This window comes from Pezoporus wallicus, unplaced genomic scaffold, assembly GCF_028554395.1.
Source record: "Pezoporus wallicus isolate ANWC-B61680 ecotype Strahan unplaced genomic scaffold, APGP_CSIRO_Pwel_v1 contig_10380, whole genome shotgun sequence".
Taxonomy (NCBI): Eukaryota; Metazoa; Chordata; class Aves; order Psittaciformes; family Psittacidae; genus Pezoporus; species Pezoporus wallicus.
Window position 1 is genome coordinate 20,038 of NW_026635718.1, and position 25,635 is coordinate 45,672.

Genomic DNA, 25,635 nt, shown 5'->3' on the forward strand with positions numbered 1-25,635 from the left:
TTTATTCTTGTAGTAATAACGCATTAAACTCTTAGTGGTTTAACCCCTGCTGTGCCCTGTCTTTTGCTTACACAGCCCCTGGGGGGGGGGGGGGGGTGTCCTGTGCCCTCCCCACAGCACATTCATATTGGTCCTGCCCCATAACAGGGGTGCCCCCCCCCCCATCTCCCCCCTGGAGGTCAGGGGGGGGGGAGGAACCCCCAAGCGAGGTCGATGATTGCCTTGGGGCCATGGGTTTAATGGACGTGCCCCCCCCCCATGTCCAGACCCTGATGATTCCCCCCCCCCCCCCAGTGTTGTCAAAGGGAACTGTTGGGTTTTAATGCTAAAGAATCAACGTGACAAATAATGAGTGCGAAACACAGAGCCCGAGGGACCAAGGGCAGCGGGGGGGGGGGGGGGCAGGATGTGACCCGCAGGAGGGGCTGAGCCTGATGCAGAGGGATGGGGACGGGGGGGTCACTGCTCCTAAAGCACAGACAGGGGCTGGAGCAGGAGTGGGGGGGGTCCAGGCTCAGCCCCCCCCCCCCAGGGCTCCAGCACTGACCCTGCCCAGGCAAACCCAACCCGGGGTGGGGGTGCCCGGCTGCAGCCCCCCCCTCCCAGACCCTGCCGGTTTGGGGCTGGAGGAAGCGGCGCAGTCCCAGGCCCCTGGGACAGAGTCAGAGCAAAGAGAGCTGGAAAGGAGCAGGAGGAGGCCCCCTTGCCCTATGGGGCTCCAGGGCCGGGGGGAGGCTCAGCTCCCCTTGAAGGGTGGCAGCAGGAAGGGGGGGGAAGGAGAAACAGAAAGGGGGGTTCGGGGGGGGGGGGGGGACGACGACACTGAGGCCACGGCAGGGAACATGCAGGGAAGGGGGGGACCAAAGTCAGGGCAGACCCCGCAGGGTGGGGGGGAGGAGGCCAAGCCCTGCCCCAGGCCCCAGGCCAGCAGTGGGGTTAATACTGACGGCAGGAGCAGCGCAGGGGCTACCCCAGGGCCCCAGCCCCGTTGCTGCCTGGCCCCCGCAAGCAGCCGCGGTTACCGCATGATCCCTTCCGCTTCGGTTTTCCCAAGTGGGGTTTTTCTCCCGGTTTCATTTCCTTGGAAGCAGCCCCAGGAAGATGCTGAGGCCCGGCCCCCGTTTCACTGTCCAGGACCCAAACCTCATCCCCAGGGCTAAAAAGTCAGGCCTGGGCTGGACGCGGTGGCCCGGAGCCGTTCCGGCACAGGGAGGCCCGTGGCCATCCATCACATGATGCCATTGGTGAGGTACTGGAAGCCGTCGTAGAGCTTGGTGGTGATGGAGCGCATGCTGCCGTCCACCATCTGGTCAATGAGCAGCTGCAGCTGCTCCTCCGTCATGTTCATGTGGAACCGCTCCTTCAGGTTGCGGATGGTGGAGGAGCCGTGGAAACAGGGGAGCTGCGACCCTGCAGGGAAGGGGGGACAAGGCTGAGCCGGGGGGGGGGGAAACCCCTGCTGCTGCCTCCAAGGCTGCTTTGGGGCACTGATGGAGCTGCAGCCCCCGTGCCCTGGCTGTGGTTCAGGCTTCCCTGCGCCACAGCGGTGCTCAACCACCACCACCTCAGGCTCCGCTCCCTTCCTGCGCCCCATGTGCAGCCCAGACCCACACGTGGGGGTCGCTGGTTCCCTTTACCTTGCTGCATGATCTCCACAATCTGCACAACTTTGTCCATGTGCTTCCGGGCCGCGATGAGACCCTGCAGCATCAGCATCTTGTAGTAATTGAACATGTCCCCGTCCAGCCCGCCCATCACCTGGAAGGGAAAGGATGTGTGGGTGGAAGGCAGTGGATGGAGAGACTTGGGGCATGCCCCAAGTAGATGGAGGCCATCAGGAAGGGACCCCACAAAGCAAACAGAGCTCCTCCAGCTCCCAGCTGGGCCACAGGAGCTGCCTGGCTGAGGCTGCGGAGCTGGCCAAGGACCACTACGGGTGCCAAGGGTTCGGCTGTGGCACTGACACCGTGGCACTGCCCCCCCTGCTCACTTACATCCACAAACTCCGTGGTGAGCTTGAAGGCAGAGGTCTCGAAGCCAAGATTCCGGGGGGAGCTGGAAAGGATGAACCCGAAATCAATGTGGATGATGTGTCCATCTGCATCCAGCAGGATGTTACCGTTGTGCCTGGGTGGGAGAGGGAAAGGGCTCCGTTCAGCTCCGCAGGCGTGAGCCCGGATCCACCTGTGGAGCCAAGGACAGGCTGATGGATCCCAGCAGGAGAGCCGAGTACGGCGCCGGGCCCCACCTGTCCTTGACCTGCAGGAGGTAGCACACGAGGCAGTAACCGGCACAGCTCTGCACGAAGTTCCTCTGGGCCGTCAGGAAGGATTCCGTGTTGTAACTGCCGTGCTCCTGCAGGAAATAATCGAGCAGCGAGAGCAGGGACTGCTTCTTGATCTGGTGGATGGAGACGGCGTTGACGACGGGCTCAATCATGCCGCTGTCGGCGGAGATGACGAGGATTTTGTATGGCTTGATCCAGAGCGGGACCCGCTCCTGCTCCCAGATGGACTGCGGGAAAGGGAGAGAAAACCCCTCAGGGCTCTGGGAGCTCCATGCGGCCGCAGCACCACCACGGGGGGCTCCTCTCCCAGCTCACCTGCAGCTGCTTGAGGACCTGGAAGGCGAGCAGCTCCTGCCGCAGGTCGTCCCCGCACTTGACAATGACGGAGAGCAGGCGCCAGGAAGGCAGGTGGCCATAGGGAGACCCTTCCCGGATCCTCCTGCAAGGAAGGGGCAAGGATGGGAGCGCAGGGAAAGGGAGGGGGGGCAGCGAGCAGCCAGGAGGCCTCCCAGCAGGGGCAGCAGAACGAGCTCCAGGACCGCAGGACCTGCACCCCGAGCCCTCGCCAGAGCAAAGCCCACCTGAGCCCCAAACCACCTCCGAGGGCAGCGGAAGGGAATTAACTCTCCCCAGATCCCCCGGCCCCTCTGTCAGAACCATGTGGGCAAGGCTCACCCCGCACTGACAGAGCCCAGGGGGTTCCCCCTCTTGCTCAAGGACAAACGGTGCGAGGAAGCCTGTAAATACGTGCTCAAGCTCCTCAGAGCCTAACCCAGGAGCAGCAAATCCGCTGTCTGTTGTCTCCCTCCTCTGCTGCTCTTGCCCTGAGCCCACAAACCCCCCGTGGGGACGAGCAGGGCCTGAAGTCGAGGCCCCGGTGATTTACTGGGGAAAAGCAGGGAGCAGCTGCCCTGCCCTTCCGGGCTGCGCAGCCCCTGCAGCGCCCAGCTTCAGGCCCCACCTGACTTTCTCCTGCCAGGGCTCCTTCAGGGCGACGGCGGACGGGTCCTCAGGGTCCCTCCTGAAGGAGGTGGGGGTGTGAGCCAGCTGCTCCGAGAGCCGCCGCCTGCGAGACAGAGCTGGTGAGCAGCGAAACCACGGCCGAGGGAGAAAGCAGCATCGCCACCCACAGCCATGGGGCCATGGAGCAGTCAGGGCTGGAAAGGACCTTGAGATCATCCAGTTCCAACCCCCTGCCATGGGCAGGGACACCTCACACTAAACCAGGGCACCCAAGGCTTTGTCCAACCTGGTCTTGAACACTGCCAGGGATGGAGCATTCACAACCTCCCTGGGCAACCCATTCCAGTGCCTCAGCACCCTCACAGGAAACAATTTCCTCCTTAGATCCAATCTAAACTCCCCCTGTTTCAGTTTGAACCCGTTACCCCTTGTCCTGTCACTGCAGTCCCTAATGAAGAGTCCCTCCCCAGCATCCCTATAGGCCCCCTTCAGACACTGGAAGCTGCTCTGAGGTCTCCCCGCAGCTTCTCTTCTCCAGGCTGAACAGCCCCAACTTCCTCAGCCTGTCTCCATACAGGAGGTGCTCCAGCCCCTGCTCATCCTCGTGGCCTCCTCTGGACTTGTTCCAACAGTTCCACGTCCTCTTTATGTTGAGGACCCCAGAACTGCACACAATGCTCCAGGTGAGGTCTCACGAGAGCAGAGCAGAGGGGAAACCACCCAGAGCCGGAAGAGGTCCAAAGCTCGTGGGTTCACCCCAAACCCTGAGCCAGGGCCACATCCAGAACTCCGCTGGCAGGAAAGAGGCCAGGGGCTGAACAGGGGGGGCTGCACCTCCACTGTGCACAGCCCCTCCTGGACCCGTGCCGATGGTTTTCCTCTGTGGATGCAGCAGAGGAATTTCACACACCTGAACTCATCACCCACCCCAACGGAGCCGGTGCCTGGGCTGCTCTCACCTGATGTCTCCAGCGGCGATGAACACGGGCTCCCTGCTCTCCTGGCTGGTGATGCTGTCCACAGAGAACTGGGAGATGTTGTCGCAGCTGTTGGTGTGGATCTCGGGCAGCTGGGAAGGGAAAGGTGCAAGAGGTGGGACACGGGGCTACTGAAAACGATTCCCATTGCAGGCCGGAGCAGGGATGCTGCCGCGAGGGCTTCCCCATCCCTCCACACCGCTGCACCAGACCCCGGCTGCATTTCACAGCACCAGCAAGGGACAAACCCTGCCTGGTGTCGTCCCCCCCCTCACCTCCACCTGCAGCTCCACAATGTCATCCACAGACCAGGCCTCGTCGTCGTTGTCGTAGTTGGGGACGGTGCTGAAGCTGCTGGTCCTCTGCTCGTGCGTGATGCCGCACTCCGGCAGGTTCTCGGCCGAGCGCGTGCTCCGGATGCGGTTCTCCGGGATGCGGGCGGGCACATTCGCTGTGTCGAAATTGTCACATTCAAGTACTTCAACGTAGATTAAATAGGGAGCCTGAAGGAAGCCAAGGCGAGGGCACGGTCACGGCACGCGCCACGCAGCGACAGGAGGCAGCAGAACCCTCTCTGCTCTTGCAGCCTGGCTGCTGCGTTGGTTTTTGGGGGGACCAAAGCCTTTCAGAGGCTTGGTGCCAAGGTCAAAACCCTGCGTCCCGAGGCAAACCCTCCCCTACCTTGTCCTTGGAGTTGAGGACGACGGCTTGGGTGTGGGGCACCCGCACGACGTGGTGGTCGAAGCCGGCCGTTGGGAGCCAGGCGCGGGCCGGCAGCTTGTGGTTGAGCAGCGACAGCTCCGAGATGAGCCGCTGCGTCTTCTGCTCTTTGGTGGGCAGCGTGGCCAAGCGCTTCCCGATGGCGATGAGGGACTTGATGAACTCCCTCTCGGGGGCGAGCCGGACGGGCTAAAGAAGGGTCAGGGGGAGGAGGAGGAGAGGGGGAGAACGTTAGAAAGGGTTGGCGGGATGCTGCCGCATCTGCGCTCTAAAAGCACCGGGATAAGCTCCCGGGAAAGAGGCTCTTCCTGTCTCACCCCCTTCCCTGCTCCCGGGTGATGCCCAGCATCCAGAAGCAGAGCACGCCAGGATCAAAGCGCTTCTTCCCTCCCTCCGGTTGTGCTGTCCTGAATCCTCCTCCCTGAGGCTCGGAGCTGGGATCTCATCCCCATGAGAGTCCCCAAGCCAGGGCCGCAGCCAGCAGAGGGAGCGCATCCTCGCCCCGCGCTGGGCTGCGCTGCAGCCTCATCCCAAAGCCTCCGTCCGACACGGCTCAACCCAACCACGTTGCAAAGACCAAAGTTGGCCCCAGGAGCCTCCCCGCACCCCGAGCCGAGCTCTGCTCACCTTGCTCGAGCTTTCAAATCAGACCAACCAGCGATTGCAGCTGATTTTGCCCTTTAGGATGCAGAATGAAACTCGCAAAGTGCTCACTGTACAATCATGCCAGGGATGCACATGCAGAAAGCTACAGAGTGTGAGAAAAGGAAGCAAAGGAAAACGTCGGTGAGCCAGGACCGGCTGCACAGCAAAATAAAGGGATGGTAAAAGAGGAGGAGATCAGTCTGGTGGTTCCCTTTGGGAAAGGGCAGCTGAAAAAGCCTTTGTATCTGTAGTCCACATCAAAAATCCTCCCACGCTGACTCGGGGGGGAAGCGCTGGCCTCTCCTCCTCAGGGCCCTGCTCAGAGGTGTCCCTGGCACAGGAGGGAGCATTTGCTCAGCATCTGAGCCACTGAGACCGTTTGCACCTCCCAGGCAGAGGACAAACACCCCAACCCCTGCCCCAGCTGACGTTCCATCCCCTGATGGGCTGGGAAAGTGCCTGGTCCCGGCCAGGCCCCGCTCTGCCTCGGCTCCTGCCACCCAGCCAATGCTTCTTGACCTCCAGAACTGTTTCCCTTCATTGCGTTTAATCCAAGTCCCGCAGAAGCAGAGCGAGATTCAAGAGATGCTCTGCTCCTCCCAATGCTCCTTCCCATTGAACCCTGCCGGCTGCGATGCCCCTGCTCCTCTCAGAGCCTCCTGCTCTTGGGTCGATGCAGGTTTCCAGGCTTGGCACGCAGGTGATCCTGTCCCCAAAACACGGCCCCGTGCTCCCTCACCTGCTCTGCGCATCGCTTGTTTCAGTAAAGTAACTGAATGGGAGTCACTGGCGGGGTTGTGCCCAGGCAGGAAGGTGCCCACGTGCAGGAGCAGATGATGAGCAAAGTCCTCCACCAACGTGTGCATCACAAGCACGGGCAGTTTTTAAACCCCCTCCTCTCCAGGGATCCCAAAGCATCTTCTCCCCATTGCGCAGCGAGGGGAGCGGAGCCTCCCCAGCCCCAGGACCCATCCTGCAGCTCCGATGTCGCAGCTCCAGTTGAAAACCTCCAGGTCGAGGCTCCTCCTGCCAGAAACACGGCCAGGAAACGTCTCCTCTCCTTCCCATGCTGCTCCCAGGGCTTCCCACCGCGCGCTGCTCCGCTCCTCGGTGTCATCAGGGGCCGCAGCATCCGGTTCCAGGGAAGCAGCTTTGGGAAACGGCCCCGGCTGAACCAGGGCTGTCCCTGGAAAACACGTTCCCAAAGCGCTGCACAAAGGCCACGGCGCTGGAGCTGGGCTGCACGGAGCTGGGCTGCATGGAGCTGGGCTGCACGGAGCTGGGCTGCACGGAGCTGCGCTGCATGGAGCTGGGCTGCACGGAGCTGGGCTGCACGGAGCTGGGCTGCACGGAGCTGGGCTGCACGGAGCTGGGCTGCACGGAGCTGGGCTGCATGGAGCTGGGCTGCATGGAGCTGGGCTGCACGGAGCTGCTTTCGCCCTGGCTCATGAATGCCACAGTCCTGCAGCCAAGCAGAGAGAGGACAGGAGATGCTCTCCCCTCATCCAACCACCTGAAGGATCCTTCTGGTGCTTTGAGCCAGCAGCCACTGTGCCTGGGGGAGCTCTGAGCATCTCAACAACCACAGGGGTTAATGTGGGACGCTCTCCAGCCTCAGCTGCCCAAGCGGTTTCTGCTGTCCCACCTACCTTTACCCCGCTGTGCCAACCTCTTCTCCACTCAAACCCCCACCATCAGTCATTTCAGAGCTTCATAAAGCAAAATCCTGACCACCCCCCATTTCTGCTGCCCATGGTCACTCACACCTGGTCCGAGTTGGAAACTGCTCAGCAGTGCAGAGCTGCTTTGGCTTAGCTGCCTGCCACGAGGATTTCAGCCTCGGCACTGACACCCAGTGCTGCTCCTGTTCAGCTCAGTGCAGGGGCCTGCAGCAGGAACGCTTGCAAAGAGCCCCATCTGCCACGGAAAACCAACCTGGGGCTGCAAAGCCTGCAAGAAAAGGTCTCCTGGCACAGGGGACAGGAGCAGGACTCTCACAACCACCCAGCCCTGGGTGACTGAGATGGGTGGCGTGGTCGAGGTGGCAACCCCATTGCTGGAGAGCTTTGAGGACACTTCTGCAATGCCCTGGCACCGAGGAGCCTGCAAAGGCTCTACCAATACTGAATGTAAAAATGGCCCTGGAGGAAGAGATGCTTGGCTTGGAGGAGCAGGAAGGGTTAAAAATAAAGTAACTTACCCAAAGCTGCATGGCAAAGTGGGCCTGAGAGCCTGGTGTCCTCCCTCCCACCCAAGCACCAGCACCCACAGCTGCCCGAGCATCCTACCATCCCTTGCAGCCCTGAAAACCAGAACATTCATCAAAACCTGAATGGAGCCTGCACTGGGATGAACGTGGGGGGTAAAAGCCTTGTGGCCGGCGCATGTACACGACCACAGCATCAACACCCCTGCCCGCATGGAAAAGGTGCCTCTGAAGCACAGAAGGACCCAACAGGAGTTGGGTGCGTGTCCACTGACTCTTTACATAGGCTAAAAAGGATGGAGTTCACCACCAAACCCTGTCCTGGAGGATGGGCACTACGCAAGGCACCTCTGCCCGGGTACGTGGTTTTGATCATGGACTACATATTCAACGTGTGAGAGCCCACTGGGAATCCCAGACACAGAGCACACACCCACCACAGGGCAAAGACACAGATGAGGAAGATGCTATTGATTGCACAAAAAAATTAACAATAATAATTAAAACAAGAGGCTCATTTGGAAAGAAAGCCCTCTGGGGTTTGATTGAGAGACTGAAGTTTAACACACAGAAAAGGGGAGGGGGGGGGATGATTCGTGGAAAAAGCAAATTAAATCCCATCCGGCAGAGAACTTTTTAAGTGAAACTCAAGGAAAAACAGCATTTCCTCTTTCATCTGTGGGTGCTGCCATGCAAAGGCCACTGGCTGCTCACACTGAAACCAGCAGCGTTAACCAAATCCCTCCCTGCCTCTGCAGTGTGAGGGTTTCTCTATGTCTTTTTTTTTTGGGGGGGGGGGGGGGGGGAAGAGCACCCAGAGCCCCCTAACCCCTCTGGGGGGGGGGGTGTGCTTTATTCTAGTGCAAATTCCCACTGGTGTTTCACTGCACAAGCAGGAAACACTGAGCCAAAGCCAGCATCACGCACGAGCAGCGTGGCAATGGGGGGGACACGATGACACTGGCTTTGCCCCCTGCCTTGGGGGTGGTGGTGGTGGTGGTGGTGGTGGTGGTGGTGGTGGGTGTGCTGGGCTCAGTGCTGCTCGTGGTGCACAGCCGGCTGCTGGGGGTTTGGTGTTTTGGTGGCAGAGAGGAAATGCTGCTGCTGGGGGGGGGGGAAGGCAGGCACAGCACGGGCCACTTACGGGGCAGTCTGACTGCTCGAGACTTTCCGTACTCGAGGAGAGCTCCTGGGAAAGGGAGGGAAGGGGGGGGGGTGGCAGTTTTGGGGGGGGGGTGTTTAAAAGGAGAGAGAGGAAGAGGAAGAGGGGGAGAAAAAGCAACAGTTTAACTCCACATTCAGAACGGACACTTCCCATTTCGTTTGCTTCCCTCCCCGTGCTGCCCCCCCCCCACCCCATCATGGTTTTACTCTTGGACAGGAAGTGGCACAGGATGCTTCCAGAGGAATGGGATCTCAACCAGAGCCTCCTCGGGCTGAGGCCACTTGTGGTGGGTACCAAACAGGGAGCAGGGCTCACTGGCAGATCCCTCAATGTCCATACCCCCCCCCCTCCAAGTTTCCCATTTGCACCACAGAACAGTCAGGGTTGGAAAGGACCTGAAGATCATCAAGTTCCAACCCCCATCCTTTAAAATACTCTTCTACCCCAGAAGTGAAACTAAGGCTTCAGCTCTGGCTTGCTTGGCTCAAACCAGCTGCAGAGATGGGAGCTGGCAGGGCCAGCAGGAACGCCTGTGCTGAGACCTGCCTCTCTCATCAACAAAGCCACTTTATTTCCCCCCCCTCCACCCTGGACTCTAATTCAGCCTCTTATTTCAGCAGATAAAAAGAACACCATGGAAACGGTCCTAAACACTAACCCCCAACAACGAAACTCCTTCCTGGCCGATGGGACACTGCTCATGAGCAGAGGGGTTGTTCTGTGCAGTGCCATCCCTGTGGTTTCCCTGCAGCCAGGCTGCTCTTATCCCAGCAAGGAAACAAGTTCCGCCGGAGGAAAGCACCTTTGCCAGCACTGCTGAAGGTGCAGTTCCAGAGGTAAAAGGCCAACGTTCCTCCACACCCCAACTGGCAAAGGCAGGGCAGGGCCACGGGCTAGAAAGTGCAAGACCAGAGTCAGACCCCTTGGGCACCCTTGACTGAAAAGCAGCTTTTAAATGCAGGGGCTGCCTGCAAGCGCGCAAACTCCGGAGAGTGGGTCCATGACAAAGTGCAGGCAGGTCCAGACCTGCACATCCAGCCTCGTGCTGCTCCCCGGGTAACCCTCATGGTGCTGGGAGAACCAAAGACCTCCCTGCCGGCAGCGTGAGAGCTCTGCTCTTCCTCCACCACCACCACCACCACCCTCGTGGGATGGCAGTGCAGGAGCTGCTGCTCCCAGCGCTCCCTGCTCAACAGGGTTCAGAGCTCATGAGTCAATCGGCAGCTTTCTCATTCAAGTGGCTTTTTTACTTGACCAGTAAAACCAGTTCAGGCAAACGCCTGTGCTCGCACGGAGACGCGACGTGAGGCTGCCCGGCTCCCTCCAGCAGCAGCCCCGCTCTGAGCAGGCACCGGGTTTAGGCTCCCAGCTAAAACAAGCTGCTCCCATTCAAAGCCCTGCTTTCAATCCAGTTGGTCACACAAATAAAGAGGGCTGGTTTCCCCCCTCCTGCTCTGTGTCTTTGGAACCTTCACCTCGGCTCCCAGAGAGATCCAAGGGATGAATCCCTCCTCTCCAGGCAGGCAGCGTGCTTTATTCTCCCTCCCTCCACGGCTTCAGGAGTGAAACCAGGGGTGGGAGGCAGAGCAGGGTACGGGGAACATCCTCCCTGTTTCACCCAGGTGCAAAGTCTCAGCTATAAAGTTGACGCATCTGCCTCAGTAGGAACACTGCTTCAGCTCCAGGCCTTGCCACCACGTCCAACATTCCTCAGCATCACCGGCGCTGCCACGCTGGCAGGGACAGCGGGGTCACATCCTGAAGCTCGCAGGGGAGAGAAAAGTGCTGAGCATCAGCGACCGCTGCGCACCGCAGCCTGCGGGCAGGGCAAGTGGGGAGTGGAAGAGCTCACACCCAGCTTTAACTCAAGAGTCGTGGGGTTTCACCTTTGCCAAGTGCTTCCCAAAAGCCACAGCCCTGTGAGACAGCAGCACAACCCAGGCGTGCTCAGCACCAAAACCACCAAGTCAGCCAAGCCCTGGATGGACTTGGGTGGGGGGGGAGGCAGAGCCCAGGGAGGCCTCATCCATCCTAGAGAGGCAGGGAGCCAGGCAGTGGTTAAGGTGCTGCTGCCACTGCTCAGCCAGGAGGAAGCCAAGCAGAGGCAAAGGCATTTGCATGCTGCAAAGGCAGCACAACCTGTTTGTGCACCAAATCCCCCGGGGGGGGGGGGACGACGCCGCAGCGAGGCCTTGTGGCACCTTCACAGCAAATCCTGTTGGCTTTAGAGAGGAGGCATCATTAAAAACCAAGCACCCAAAGCCAGTGAGGCTTTGCTTCTGCACAGCGAGGCAAACCGAAGGCGACGGGACAGCAAGGTGACTTTCTCTGCTCCAAGTCCAGCTCCACCTCGCTCCGACGGGTATCCCTAGGTCAGGTCAGGCTGTTTCTGGTAGCAGGACTGCTGGGCTGCACTTTAAGCTGTTGCTCTGCCCTGGGTGAGGTTTTCTTTCCAGGCTGCTGCCTGCAGCCCTGCCAAAATCCCTGGGGAGCTGGGCACCACATCCCACCCATAGCCAGCTTCTGCCCAACAAGGTCTCGTCAGCCACCAGACCCAACAGCACCATGCTTCTGCTCAACACGACCAACTGAACAGGCCCCGGTAGGACCAGCTCATACTGCAGACAGCAAGGGACCAATCTTCAAGGTTTAGCACTTAAACAGGCAAGAAAGTATGATTCTAGAGCACTAACGTGTCCCCAGTGCACAGCACAGCTCTGGGGCTGCAACGTGCGGCGCTGCATGCGCGGCACGGCCTCAGCCCGGCCCTGTTCTGGCATCCCACACAGCCGAGGGCACCCGAGCACATCTCAGACCATCTCCCGTAATGACACCCTTGACAGGGCTGCCCTGCTCCCCAGCACGAGCATCACCTTACAGCAAGTCCCTCCTCTCCAGGTCTCAGGTTGCTCGGGAGATTTTATCCCTGCCAAGTCTCTCGTTTGAGAAAGTCTGGGCACAAGCTAAAGGCTGCTCCGCATCCGTGGGCTTCCTGGACTGAGCAACCTGGAGATGAAAGTCTCTGAAACCAGATTAAGAAAGTGATGGAAGCGATGCCTGACCTTCCCAAAAGCAGCTCCAGAAGGAGGCACTGACATCCAGCCCTTCCGACAGCCCAGCTCCAGGAAGCCGGTGCTCAGAGGCCAGGGAAGTTCTTGCGGCACCTTGAGCATCCCTGTTGCTGCACCACAGGTACGCAGCTTGCCCAGCCTCGGGATCAAAACCCACTGCAGACACTGCCAAGAGAAACCCTTTCCCATCCATCATTCATGCGGAGCTCTGGTTTCCCTTACCCAAGCAGCTGCAGGCGGTGGGAGCAGAGCCCTTGGTGCTCTCCCTCGGCCGATAGTTTTCCAGCGAGCAGGCAGAGACATGAAAGATTCATTTACAGCAGCAAACGCCACAAGCCAGCTCGTGGCAGGGAGCAGGACAGGGGGGTTTAACCCGAAACCAGCCCCTCTAAATGCTTCTTCACGCCTCCAAAACCTCCCTGGAATCCTTACCTCCACGCCTGGCAGACAGGCAGGGGGAGCTCATGGGGCCCCTTCTAACAACCTACAAGCCAGCCCGGAGCCAAAGGAAAGGAGGAATCTCTGGCAAGGCAGGAAAGCCAAGAAACGCTCCACTGTTAGGAAAAGGGTCACGAGATCCCACATGTCCAGATGGGGAAGTTGGCTTTGAAGGTCTTGTCCACACGAGGCACAGGGATGAGCCAGCAAAGGAGCCGTGTGGAGCCCGGCTGGGGCACGAGCCTTTGGTGCTGTGTGGTTTCAGGAGAGGGGAACCAGCTCCCCAGGGAGCAGCTCAGCTTGCTGAGCCCTGGAAGAGGCACTGCTCCCATCTGCTTTGGGTAGCACCAGCTCCCCGCCTCCGTCCCGCTCAGCACTGCCATCTCAGCCCTGCGTTTCTCACCATCCCAGCCTAAAACCCATCAAAACAAAAAGGAGTACAACAAAGAAAGCTCCGTTTCCAGCTCTTTCCCTCCAACCTTTGCGTCCCCAACCCAAAGGATGCTGCTCATCCTTCTGCTCCCTAAGCCTGGGCCAGCAGACGTGCAAAAGGAACGATGTGCACCTTCTTTGGGAGAAATCCTGCTCCAGCACAACCACTCCCCCTGTCTCGCAGCGTGCTCTGACACCAGAGCATCTTCGTGCTGAGGACTCTTGAACGCTTCCAAATGAACCCGCAAAGCCCGGGGGAGCTGTTTGGGTTTGGGAGACACGGGACACGCACGTTCACCCATTTAACTGCCATTTGCTTTGCCATTAAACCGTGTTAGCACCCAGGCCCTGAAACGGGAAGTGTCCCCTCCGCACAGCCCAGCCCCTCCAGCAGGGAAAGACTGGCCTTCCACAGCCTTGGAGCTACAAGATGAGAGAAACCCAAAGCAGAGCTCGGCCCAGGGCAGGAGCCACAGACAAACCCCAAGCAGGGCTGGCTCCTGTTGGCCAGGGCGCCGGGACAGCAGCGCTGATGGCTGATGGGTTTATCAGCCCTTTCTGGCTGCAAACAAACTTCAGCATTGCTAAATGCGAACAAGTCGGCACAAGGAGGAAATCAGATTTCCAGATGGCTGCAGATTGTGAAACAGGCCCCAGCCGAGCTGCCCGAATCGTGGGGGAATTCAGCAGTGTAAGAAGCCACTCAGTCCCTGGCCCAGCTCTCTGCCTTACCTTGAAGCCACCTAATGCCACCCTATTCCCCTCACACAAAAAAGCATCCCCCTCTGGAACCCCACCACCCTCAGGTGTGAGTCAGTTTGCTTAGGGACACAGGACTCAGGACTTCCACCATTTGCAGCCAGGAGGACAAACCCACTCCATGCTAAAGGATGAGCTAGGAGATGAGAACCAACCACATGAGCACAGCCCTGGGGGCATCCCTTCCCGGGGCGGGCTGAGCCTTGGAGAGCCCCAGCATTACCTCTTCCTCGCTCTCGACTTTGGGATTGCTGGCTGTGCGCTTCAGGTTGCTGCTCAGGCTGATGGTAACGGTAGCGTCCGACTTGGACCTCTGGTGAGTCCTTTTGGAAGGAGACAGCCCCGTATCGGGCGCTGGGCTCAGCGACGGCAGCTCCCTCCTTTTGTAAGCTGGCTTCAACTCGTCCGAGAGGATGAGCTTCCGCAGCTTGGTCCCGCGGGAGTGCCGCTGAGTGGAGATGTGCATGTCCGAGGAGTAGGCACCCAGCAGCAGGGCACACTGCAGGGAGAAGTTGATGCTCTGCCGGCAGCGGTGCACGATGTAGGGCTTGATGGCATCGCCCACATCCTCATCCATGTGAATGTACATATTCAGCAGCTGGGGCAGGTAGAAGTCCACTTCTTCGTTCCTAAAGCAGAACAACCTATTCCCAATGTAAGCCTGCACACCAGGTTCCTTTGAATTGTACAAGTATGAAATGGCCATGGAGATATCAAAGAGTTTGGATTCAAAGAGCCGGAGGAGCCAGGACTGCTTGGCAGAGTTATTCTTCTGCCGTTTCCGGGCAGTTTTCACCGTGTTGGCCGTGCTCTCATCCTCCTCCTGGATCTTAGAGGCCGTGCCGGGCGGATCATCCAAGCACCTGATTTCACAGCCCTCCCCGATGTCCCCATTGACCAAGTCCATCGCGCTGCGTGGGGTGCTCTCTGTCCCCCTGCCTCCGGCTGCCTTTGCTGAGCTGTCGGAGGAGATGCCGTGCATCAACTTCACCTTCTCCAGGACCTCTTCACAGGCTTTCTTGGCCACCTCAGGGTCGATGACCGCCAGCTCCCCAACGCCTTCCGTGATGACGCTGAGAGACGTCCCGCCATTGCCTTGGGGCGCCGGGTCCAGGGCTGTCCTTCGGCCTGGGTCTGCAACAGGGTCTCCCATAGCAGTGGTGGGTCTGCACGCTTCAAAGCTGGAAAGGAAACAAAGAAGACCAAAAGAAAAGAGTCAGGGACACAATCTGCTTCCAGCCCCAAGGCGGGAAAACAGGAATCCGCGCTGGGATACGCCTCAAGGGAAAGCAGGAGCTGAGGTTTGGTGCAAACCTGTTCCAAAAGCCTGCCTCTAGAGAGGAAAGGTGCCCCAGGAAAACACACGCAACGCCAAGCTGGTCCCACTGGCTTTTAAAGGTCTTCTTGGAGCCCCTTCCACTGAGACTTGAAAGAGAGCTGTGAGCATCTATCAGCCATTACACTGAATTTCCCCGTTACCATGACGATCAAAAAATTGAGCAAGCCAAAAAGAGAAAGAGAGGGAAAATAAGAGGAAAAAAAAACCCAAAACAAACCAAGAACACCCCCCCCCGCCCTCCAGCTGCTTTCTGCCCTGCACCCCAAAGGCATTTCGTAATGCTTGGGACCAGCAGGACACAGGCCGGGTGGAGCTGGGGGCTGCTTTTTGCCACACAAGATGAAGTTTATGCCCTATTCTCAGCTTCTTCTGCTCATTCAACCTCCCTTCAGAAGGCGGGTGACAGCAAAACCCCCGCTGGCGCTGGGCACGAGGCAAGCAGAGCCAGAGCAAGAGCCAAGTTGGGTGCAACAGGGTCCCTGCTTTCAGGTTACGAGGCCTCACCAGGGATCAGCACTTCACTGCATCTAGAAAGCAAGCCAAATGAGGGGCTGCCACACTTCCTGGCTTCCCATCCCGACGGAAAGAGCAGCGTGGGGCAGTTCTGTGGGTAACCAGCAAGAACAAAGGCGGCCAGCGCCGAGTGAAACCGTCCTCTAAAAATAAAATAAGGCACTCTATTCAACGCAACATCATTACTGCAGCGCTGACTGCTTCCCTTCATGGCTCACACACTACAAGAAGACAGCTCGTGATCAGCAGAAGGGCACAATGCCTTTTCCAACTGGGAAGTACTGCAAGCAGATTGCCAGTTCCCTCCTGCCTTCCACATCCAGCACGGGGCGGGGGAAAGGACTGCCTTTGGCAAAGATGCTCACGGAACCATTTTCTGCCTGCCTGCTCCCCCCCAGCAACCCCCAGCTCCTGCTCTGCCCGCAGAGGGGCCTGCACCAAGGTATTCCCCTGTTAATGCAATGACCTGGTTTTACCTGTTCCTTTTAGAAGCGACTGCAGCTCCCAACGTGGGAGAAAGGGGCACGGAACCCAACGGGGTTCCTTTCTACATCTCCCAAGCGAGTACAAATGAGGCTGGAGCGTGCAGATGTGAGCACCACTTCCCAGAGACCACTTCCCTCCTCTTGTTTTCAAAGCTCTTAAGCTCTAACCATGAAGTATAAAAAAGCCTGACCAAAGTTCAGGAGCCTGACCCGATATGAATAGCATCTTTCACCCCGGCCGCACGGCAGCCACACACAGTTTTCCTCTGTGCTTGCCATTCCCTTCGGTACAAATCCTGCGTGCTTCAAATACTTGTGGTCATTAGATCCTAAAGACCCTGCGAGCTGAAGGAAGTTGTTTTTCCTCCTCCACGGGCCCGGCCTCTCCCCACAAAAGCCCAGACAATCTGATTTCTAAGCCCACACCACACCGACAAGGAGGGGGGATCTGAAGCGGCACGGAGCAGAGCTGGCTCCCAGGAGGAGTGGCACAGAGCTTTGCTCACGCCAGCACTCCTGGGGTCCTTCCAACGTTCCCATCAGGACAAGTGGGATGACAAGCTGATGAGAGATAACAGAGATCAGCAATGGCATCCAAGGGAGTCCCAGACACAGCCACGTAGCCACACGCTGCTGCATCCCAGTCGCCAGCAAAGGGCCTTCCAAGCATCAACCAGTTTATCCTCTGCAAGGAAATGCCTTTGACATCCTCCTACCTGGGCTGCAGAGGGAGAAAAAGGGCCCAGGATCTGCTGAACCCTCCCTCCTGTACACACACTCGTGAAGCCTGGAGCTGTGTGGGCAATTCTGGGTGTTAAACCTCCTCCACACCCTCAGGCTGGATCCAGCCTGCCCCATTCACCCAAGGCATCCCCACGACCCCCTGAGCAGAGCCTCTCCCACCACCACTCCAAACTCCCCAATCCTTTGGCCACCTTCACCAGAAGGGGCCCCTGGGCCAGCTCTGCAGCGCAGAGGAGCCAGACTCAGAGCCACTGCGTGGGTTAAACGTGGAGTAAGGAACTGCACAAGATAAACCCACCCCGGGGTTACCTCTGCACCACACGCAGGCACGGCCCTCGGTGCTGTGCCTCTTCCAAACCAAAGCACTGCTGCTCTTCTAAGTCCTGTTATCTGGCTCCTCAGCCTCCCCCCAGCACTCACACAGTGGGTGTCAGCCAGTGACATCCCGGCAATGGGGCCTGCTCGGAGCCCACCAGGGACACATCTCCCTTCCCAGTGCTCCCTAAGATCCCAACAAGGAAATGCTCTCCCCGCATCCCGCGCCTCTCGGCAGCGTTTGCTGCTCCCATCCCCGTTTGCTGAACACACCACAACGAGCTGTTTACCTCCTGAGGCTCAGCATTGCTCCCCTATTGCAAGCGCCTGGTCCCAGCAGGGATGAAAACCCCATCAGCTGCACACAGTGAAGCAAGCCCGGCTGCAAAGCAGGCTGAGCTGAATCCGTGTGCCTCATCCTCCACCCACGGCCGTAACGGGCCAAGTTTCTCTCTGGTGAACAGCCCTGAAGCTGGTGATTAAATAGGAAATAAAGGGAAGCCCCTGGTAGCACGGAAACTACCCCTGAAGCAGCTGCACGGCGGAGCAGTGACTTGAGAGGACAATTCCTTCAGGGAGGGACAAAAGCAGAGGGAGATCTCCGGGAACAGAGCTGTGGCTTTACAGGAAAAAGGCAAAGTCTTGCTCCTGCCTGACTTGAATGAGAAATATTAGCCCTGGCAAACCACCAGGAGGACGGGATGAAGCTTCTCCAGGACATCTGGACTCTATTACGCTGCATTACTTCTTGTTTTGCTCAGCACTGACGGCCTTCAGCATCTCGCTGTGCCTTCGGGAAGGCCACAGGAGTTGGGATGGGGGCAGAAAACATGAGAGCAGTGCTGGAGGAGGATGCACTGTCAGGGGCCCCTTGCTAGGGTACAGGGAGAGCCCCTGCTTCTCGCAGTGCCCTCCTGGACAAACAGCACCACTCCATGCATCTTAGGAGGTGACAACCTAAAGGCTGGGGAAACTGAGGCCCAAAGGGACGGTTCACATGGGGGACGTGGGCAGCACGCTGGGAGCAGTGCCAAAGTGAGGCCAAATCATTCTGCCTGGGGGATGCTGCCCCTGGAAGCCCAAAATGCCCTTCCAGGAGCGACAGGGCCCTGACCCGCATGGGCCCCCTCCCGTTTCTCACACTTGGCTGGAGCAGATTCAACCTCTGCACCACGCAAGGGTCCCGCTCCACTTCACAGCAGAATGAATGCCACATCCCAGGCATCCCCCGGGGACAATCTCTGCCCCTACACCAGGGCACCGCTGGGGGATGCTTCTCCACGGAGCAGCACCGCTCCTGCTTGACGGCTGCACATCACGGAGCACAGAGCAGAGGGAAAACAGAAAGGGTGAACTTGCAGAGAAACAGGCAACAGGATGGGAGGCCAGGGGCCCCGGGAGCACTCTGCTCCATCCCAGCCTTGCCAGGATGCTCCTGCTGGAAGGACTCCTCCGCATCCCGCCTCACTCCCACCAGGCTCAGCTTCAAGGCAAGTTGTGTTTGGCCAAGCCCGTGTGCCACCAGGAAGGCTGGGGCTCAGGCAGGCAGAAACATGACTCACCCCGAACTCTGGAGTACAAGAACAAGCCAGGCTGCGAGAAACACAGCAGGAGAAGGACAAACGCAGCGTGCTCAAGAACACCTCCCAGCGCTGCCGCTGGCTCTGTGAGGGAGAGGCTCCCCCACTTCCCCACTCCAAATCTGCAGAGGGAAACGTTGGGGAATCTTCCCGAGAGCCTCCCCCATGGAGAAACGGACCCCCCTGCAGAGGGGAGCAGAGCACAGCCAGAGCCCCCCTCCCCTCATTCCCTTCTCCCTCTGCAAACCATCCAGCCCCACGGGAAGGAGTTCAATCCAGTGATTTACTCGTAAATTAACTTCCCCTTTGACAAGAAATTACTGGGGGAGCAGTAAAACCTTTCTCACCTCCGAGAGCCGCTGCGAAGTGCCCGGGCCCTTTGGAAAAGGTTTCTCTGCCTGCAAGAGGCTCTGATTCCACAAGGACGCTCTTTGCAAAGCCACTGCGCGCATTCCACAGCTTCAGCTCATCACACACATTACTCACACGGCCACATCCAACCTTTTGTCCCCGTCTCTCGCACCTCTCCACCCTGAGGAGCGCTAATTAGAATCTCTGAGCAAGTGAGGACAAACCCTTCCATCCCAGCAGCCTATTTCTGAGCACACCGAACCCTGAAGCAAGCTGTGCTGGCACAGCCACCATGGGAAGTTTCCTCCTCCCAGTGATCACAAGGTGCTTGGAGCCTGATCGTTCCCACACGCGTTCCTATATGTAAATTCAGCATTTCAAGTTGCTGTTGTTACCCACAGCCATGTCTGAGTCTTCCTCCAAAGCGTGACTTGAAAGAAGCTGTCTCGATGTGACAGCAAATGGGAGGAGAAAAGGCAGGAGCGCACCTCCCCAGCTCAGGCTCCGAGAGCAGCTCCTCTGCCACCGCTCCAAGCGCGGACCTGAGCTGCGCGGTGACAAATCGGCCGTGATTTCAGGAGCGCACAACCACGTTCAGACTGCCGAGCAAACCGGAGACCATTATCTCCGCTGAGCAGGAGCTGCAGGCTGAGCCCCAGCGCTGGGGCTGCCTCTGCAGGAGCAGCTCCCTCGGCACGCACACAAGTCGAGGGCAGCCGCCGGTTCGCACAGACAGCAACGAAACCCCCCTCAAAAGGGAGCTCAAAACACCAGAGGCGCCGAGGAGCCGCCGCTCCTGCACCCAGCGCTGGGAACCAGCGCTTCCACCCAGCTCCTTCCCCACGCTGCACCTCCGAACTTTCCCCACGGCTTAAAGGGAAGCGGGGGACAGCAACGGGAGGGACCAAACGCGACCATTCCTCATCGCGCCGGGAGTTACCACCGACTTGAAGCCGGAGTTTCAAACGGGGGGGGGGGGGGGGGGCACAAAGCACCGAGGGGCTCCTGCCCCGTGCAAACCGGAGCCGCTGCTCAGCGCCCACCCCCCGAGCACGTTACATAAGATCCCGGTCTCTTTCGGCAGACACCAGATGGCCCCGGGGGATGTGGTGGTGGCAAAGCCTCGTCAGCACTGACGGCCCCCCCCCCCCCGCCGGCACCGAGAAAGCCTCGGGACGGGCGCTCATCCGGCCCCGGGGCTGCCCTGTGTCGTGTCCCGTCCCGTCCCCCCCTTCCCCCCGGGCGGTGGTAACGGGCCCGCGGGTCCCGGAAGGCCCGGGCTGAGCTGCGGTACCTGGTGCGATCCCATCGCGCACGGCCACGTCTCCGCTCTGGGACGCCGGGAGCCGGGGCAGCGCGGGCGGCTCATCCTGGGCAGCAGCTCCGCGGGGGCGATCGGCGGCGGCTGGGGGAGCACGGGCGGAAGAGGAGCTCCCGGCCCGCAGAGCCGCGGCCGCCGGTACCGGCGAGCCCGGGGTGTGTGGAGGGGAGGGGGAAGCGGCACGGGCCCGGCCCAGTGAGCGGCGAGGGCCTGCACCGGAGCCTGACGGCCTCAGCCCGGCTCCAGCAGGCCCGTCCCTCCCGCCGGCCACACGGGTGACGCTGCTGCTGCTGCCGCCGGGGGCACGGGGAGGAGGCGCGGGGGGAGCCCCGGAGCTCTCCCGGTGCCGGTGCCGGTGCTCACCCGGCGGGGAACGCGCAGGCCCGGGCTGCCCGCGACGCCGCCGGAGGGGGCAGAGGGGCCGGGCGGGCCTGGCCGCGGGAGCGCCCCCTGCCGGCTCGGCGGCACCCGCGCGGGAGGCGGAGGCGTGGACGGGGCCTCGGTTGCCCAAAACCGCCGGTTTTAACGTTAAAACGGCGCTGCTGCGGGAGCCGGGCTCGGCGGCCCCGCACCCCCCCCCCGACCCCCACAGAGAGCACAAAGGAGCCGTCGGGGAGAGCTCGGGCTTTAATGGCGGCTGCAGGGCACGGGCACGGCGCTAAGAGCCGGGGTGCGCGCACAGCCCCGGGGAGCCCGAGAGCGGGGACGGGGCGGCCTCGGGAGCGGTCCCCGCCGCGGGCTCCCCCCCGGCATCGCCCGGGCTCCGCTGCGCCTCCGGTGCCCGCTCTGGGCCGTCGGCAGCCCCGGTTCTGCCGGCTTGGGCGGGCGTGGAAGCCCCGGCCCCTCCGTCCGCGCCTCCTCGGGGCTCCGCCGCCGCCGCCTCCCCCCGGTCCTCCGGCCTCTTCCGCGGCCGCCCGGGGCGCCGCTTCTGCGGGACGGGGTCGCCGGGGGGCTCCGGGAGCCTCTTGGCGGCCTTGGGGTGCGGCGAGTCCCGGGGGCCGGGCCCCGCGCTCCGCGGCTTGGCGGGGCTCTCCGCCGCGGGGACGCTGACGCCGGGCAGGAGGACGTTGAGCACCGGCACCGCCGCCTGCGGGCTCCGCAGCCCCAGCGGCAGCGCCGGGGAGGCCGCGCTCACCGGCAGCGGCAGCGCCACCTTCACCGTGCCCCCCCCCAGCGGGGCCGCCGTCAGCTTGGGCGCCAGGACGGGAGGGGAGGAGCGGGCGGCGGCGGCCCCCGGCGCCGTGGGGCGCTCCCCCGAGGGGATGCGGGGCAGGAGCAGGGGCAGGCGGGCGACCAAGGCGTTCACCTGGGGGCTGGGGGCCGCCTTGGGGGGCTCCGGGGGCTTCTTCTTGTCCGGCCGGGGCGCAGCGGGAGCCTTGGGGCCGCTCTCCTTCTTGACCTGCGGGCAGAGGAGCTGCTGGGGGGGGGGGAGCCGAGAGGAGCAGGGAACCCGGGGGTCCGGCCCCCCAGTGCGGTCCCACCTGCCCCTGGCTCCTGTCACCGCTCTCGGAGGTGTCCGCGCTGCTCTTCCTGGCTGCCGATGGGGCCCGGCTCTCACGGGGGATCTTCTCCGTGCTCTCTGTGCGTGCACAGAAGGGGATGGAAGCGGGACATGGCCCTGGGCCCCTCAACCACCCCACGGGCGATGGTTGGCAGCAGCTCAGCCCCACCACGGGAGGCTGGAAGGGGACTCCCAGCTCCCAAACCCTCTGCGCCCCGATGGGGTCAGAGTGAGCCCAACGTGGAGGGGGATGGAGCGAGCCCAGGACTCCCCTGCACACACCTGAGACCACCATGGCCATGACCAGGTCGGCGTGGGCCGAGCGGGAGCTGATGATGTGCTGCTGGATGAGGAACTGCGCCACCTCCACGATGTTGTTGAAGGAGCGCTTGAGGATCTTCTCGGCCCAGTCGCAGGTCAGGGCGCAGGCCGCCTCCATCACCTCGATGTTGTAGGACTGCACCAGATCCGTCAGCTCCGACTGCTGCGGGGTGGGGGGGACGGGGACAAGCCGTGAGCCCCCGCAGCACGGGACAGGATGCTCGGATGTGAACACGTCACAAGCCCGTAGATCCTTGGGAGCTCCCTTTTGGAAGGCTCACGGGACAGAGGCATCCCTGCACCCCTCCATTTCAACGGGCTCCAACAGGCAAGGAGCTTCATTACCCCACCAAAAGCAGGTTGGCGAAACTCAAGCCACGGAGGCAGCAGAGGACTTACGGTCTCTGTCACTTTGAGGTCCAGGCTGGGCAGGGGTGGCAGGCTGACCACCGTCTTCCTCCGGACCCCGCTGTAGCAGTACGTTTGGCGGCGTTAAGGTCTTTTGCTGTCACACAAACGCGGCCGCAACCCGCGACGGTCACAGCTCGAGAGGTTACGGCTGCGGGGCTCACGATGGGCTTGTGCCGGAGGCGCGAGAGCACCCGGCCCCAAGCTGTGATGCCCCCTTCGTGGTGCGCTCCCTGCCCACCATCAGCTCCCCGCAGGCTGCCCTAAGCGCAAGGGGCAAGGATGGGGCAACCCCCTCAGCTGATTGAGATGGAAGCCCGGGCACCAGCCCCTCTTCGGAAGCTGCCCCCTCATACAGAGACCTTTACAGGGGGGCCGCCACCAGCCCAAGCCGGGCACAGGCAAGGATATTTGGACTGCCCCCGGCCCCCCAGCCGCCGGGCCTTGATGTTTGGGAAGATCTCCCGGATGATCTTGCCGAAGTTGGCGGCGCTCAGCGGGCGGCAGCAGAGGTTCTCGCAGTACCGCCTGCGCGGGAGAGCCAAGGGTTAACGCCAGCACCCCTCTGCCTGCACCACCCCACACCCCCCCCGCGGATGTGGGTCCTCCCAGGACCCCAGGGTTCAAACAACCCCAAGGCACTCGCTGCCCTCCCAAGCTCACTTGTAGGCATCGTAGACGTCCTGCTTGGGCAGGCAGGTGTCCGTGTGCTCCTCCAGGTGATTCCGGATCCAGTTGCAGGCGTGCGTGTACTCAGCCGTGCTCAGCGAGCTCAGGTCCAGGCTGCTGCTGCTCCCATGGGAGCCCAGGACAAGCCATTAACACAGAAGCAGGACATGAAGCAGCCTCCCCCCCATCCCATGTGATCTCCATCTCCCTTGTGAATGCTCCATCCCTCGCAGTGCTCAAGGCCAGGATGGACAGAGCCTTGGGTGCCCTGGTTTAGTGTGAGGTGTCCCTGCCCATGGCAGGGGGGCTGGAACTGGATGATCTTCAGGTCCTTTCCAACCCAAACCGTTCTGTGATTCTCTATCTCCCACCATCATCCCGACAGCCCCTGCTCTCCTGGCCACGGCCCCAGCTCGCTCCAGCACCCACCTCTTCTCCCCCAGGCTCGGTCCCGTCGGCAGCTGGAGGTAGAGATAGAGCTTGTCATTGTCTGAGAACTTCTGGACATCTTGCTACAGGCGAAGGATCCGCAGGGAGAACGGACCAGAGACAAGGAAAGGTTAAGGATCCAAAGCAAGCAACAAGGATAACAGCCCTAACTGATGGGGCATGGAAAGCAGAGCACCTCTGTCAGCATGAGCATGGCTGCATGCGAGGGACCCGGGCAACCAAAGTCACAGGAAGGGGTTTTTTCCACACAGGGCTGGGGCAGCGGGTGCCACCCCCCAAGCAGGGTGATGAGGGGCTCTCGGGGCTAACCAGGGCAGCCAGACCCTGACCCGATGGGAAACAGGCTCCGGCAGACCCCAGGGTTCAGCTTAGCGAGCAGAGCGCGGTGGAGGCGCGTCATTCCCTCACCCTCAGCGCGATGTGCCACGGAGGCACTCACCAGGATGGAGTCCACTTTGTTCTGCACGGCTTTGCTGTGTGGGACAGAGACAAAAGGGGTTAGGGCAGAGCAGGAACACCCGGCAGAACCCAGGTGCTCCTCAACTCACTGCGGCCGCTGCTTAGGGTTCCCAAGGCTGGTTCCACCATGCCCAGGCCCTTCCAGACCGCGCAGCAGTCACTGGGGACACTGGAGCACAGGACTCAAAGCTGCCTGCACCCATGGGTGAGCACAGCCCCGTGCTCTGGCCTTCCCTGTGCATCCACAACCCCACTCTAGAGCTGTGTGCTCTACCCTAACCCCAGGGAGGGCAGAGCGGGCATAAACCCGCATCCCACGGGGTCATTGCAGACCTGCGTGTGCTACTGCGGGGCTCTGAACTGATTCTGCACCCAAAGAGGCAGCGCAGCACAGGGCTGTGCTCTGCGTTCAGCGCTTAGCACGGGTCCATGCCCCTCTGCAGTGCCAATGCTCCAAGACACCACCACGCTCATCCCTTTGGTACCCCGGGGCTGCCAATTAATCAACCCTATTAAATGAACCCACATTTGGTAACACTGAGCTTGACGGGAAGAGCTGCGCAGGGAGAAGCAAGCGCTGCCCTTACGAGATGGTGCTCTTCAGCTCCTGCAGCAGGGTGCTTGACTCCGTCGTGCTGCCCCGGGAGCTGCTGGGTGACAAACTTCCCTTTCTGGCAGCTCGGGCGCCCTGCTCCTCGTCAGCCATGACATGTGGCTCCTGCTGGGGAGTGAGAACCAGGCATCCACTGACAACACCGCGAACAGAATCCCTTTGGAGTTAACCGAGCCCGCAGCAGGCTGAACCCCGGCTGCCTGCCCTGGGCCAGGCTCGGCTGCTCAGCGCAGCCCCCTCCATCCCGCTGCGGACGTGCCCAGGCTCTGCAGGCCGAGCTCCATCACCCAAGCGCCCGCCACCAACGGACACGGACCGGGGTGCCTCCAGCCGCAGAGGCTGTGCCCGGCTCTGGGTACCCTGCTCCCGGATGCTGGGGGGGGGGGGGCACCGGAGACCAGCCCTGTCCCAGCACACGCGGGAGTGGAGAAGGGGGGGGGACCAGCAGGGCTGGAGTGCCCCAGGCTGGGCAGTGTGGGGTGGGGGGGTGTGAACGTGTCAGCCCCATGGGTGCGAGTCTCGGGACGGGGGTGCTGGGGGTGAGAGGACCCCGCGGACCTGGGCACAAGGGGGCGGAGGGAGGCGGCGATGCCCGGGTCCGTGCGGGGTGGGGAGGCCCCGGCAGTGCCGGGGGGGGGGGGGGGGGGGCGGGGCCATCCCCGCACCCCCCCATCCCGCACCCACCTGCGGGCCGCCCGCTGCTGCCGCTCCCCGCCACGTGCCGCTGCCCCGCGCGCAACAGGAACCCGAAGTGCGGAGCCCCGGCGGGACGCGCCCGCGAAGGGGGGGGCTTTTTTCTGATTGGCTGCGGCACCGCAGATCTGCCCGGATACTGCGCTCTCCTTTAATGCGATTGGCTGCTCTGGCTTTCCTACCCGGATACAAGCGGGGTCGGGCTCCTGA

The 25,635-nt window shown here is 61.2% G+C and overlaps 2 protein-coding genes across 4 annotated transcripts; both read right to left on the minus strand.

Annotated features, from left to right (window-relative positions):
* Nucleotides 1-1,165: 1,165 nt before the first annotated feature.
* PI4KB (phosphatidylinositol 4-kinase beta) lies at nt 1,166-20,396 on the minus strand. Of its 3 annotated transcripts, none has more exons than XM_057397942.1 (12): nt 20,285-20,396; nt 13,887-14,844; nt 8,943-8,987; nt 4,909-5,136; nt 4,503-4,730; nt 4,210-4,319; nt 3,249-3,353; nt 2,603-2,726; nt 2,249-2,514; nt 1,995-2,127; nt 1,638-1,758; nt 1,166-1,410 (listed from the first exon to the last, which is right to left on the minus strand). In XM_057397942.1, exons 2-12 carry the CDS (start codon nt 14,814-14,816, stop codon nt 1,229-1,231), a joined length of 2,472 nt encoding a protein of 823 aa, XP_057253925.1. In that variant the 5' UTR covers nt 14,817-14,844; nt 20,285-20,396; the 3' UTR covers nt 1,166-1,228. The 3 variants fall into 3 exon arrangements, with proteins under 3 accessions (XP_057253925.1, XP_057253923.1, XP_057253924.1); XM_057397940.1 differs by lacking the exon at nt 20,285-20,396 and adding an exon at nt 17,350-17,381; XM_057397941.1 differs by lacking the exons at nt 8,943-8,987; nt 20,285-20,396 and adding an exon at nt 17,350-17,381.
* Nucleotides 20,046-25,530, minus strand: RFX5 (regulatory factor X5). Its single transcript, XM_057397970.1, has 11 exons — nt 25,417-25,530; nt 24,707-24,840; nt 24,100-24,133; nt 23,640-23,722; nt 23,205-23,330; nt 22,953-23,069; nt 22,533-22,614; nt 22,095-22,296; nt 21,793-21,890; nt 20,992-21,710; nt 20,046-20,853 (listed from the first exon to the last, which is right to left on the minus strand). The coding sequence occupies exons 2-11, from the start codon at nt 24,823-24,825 to the stop codon at nt 20,046-20,048; spliced, it is 2,388 nt and encodes a 795-aa protein (XP_057253953.1). The 5' UTR covers nt 24,826-24,840; nt 25,417-25,530.
* Nucleotides 25,531-25,635: the final 105 nt, after the last annotated feature.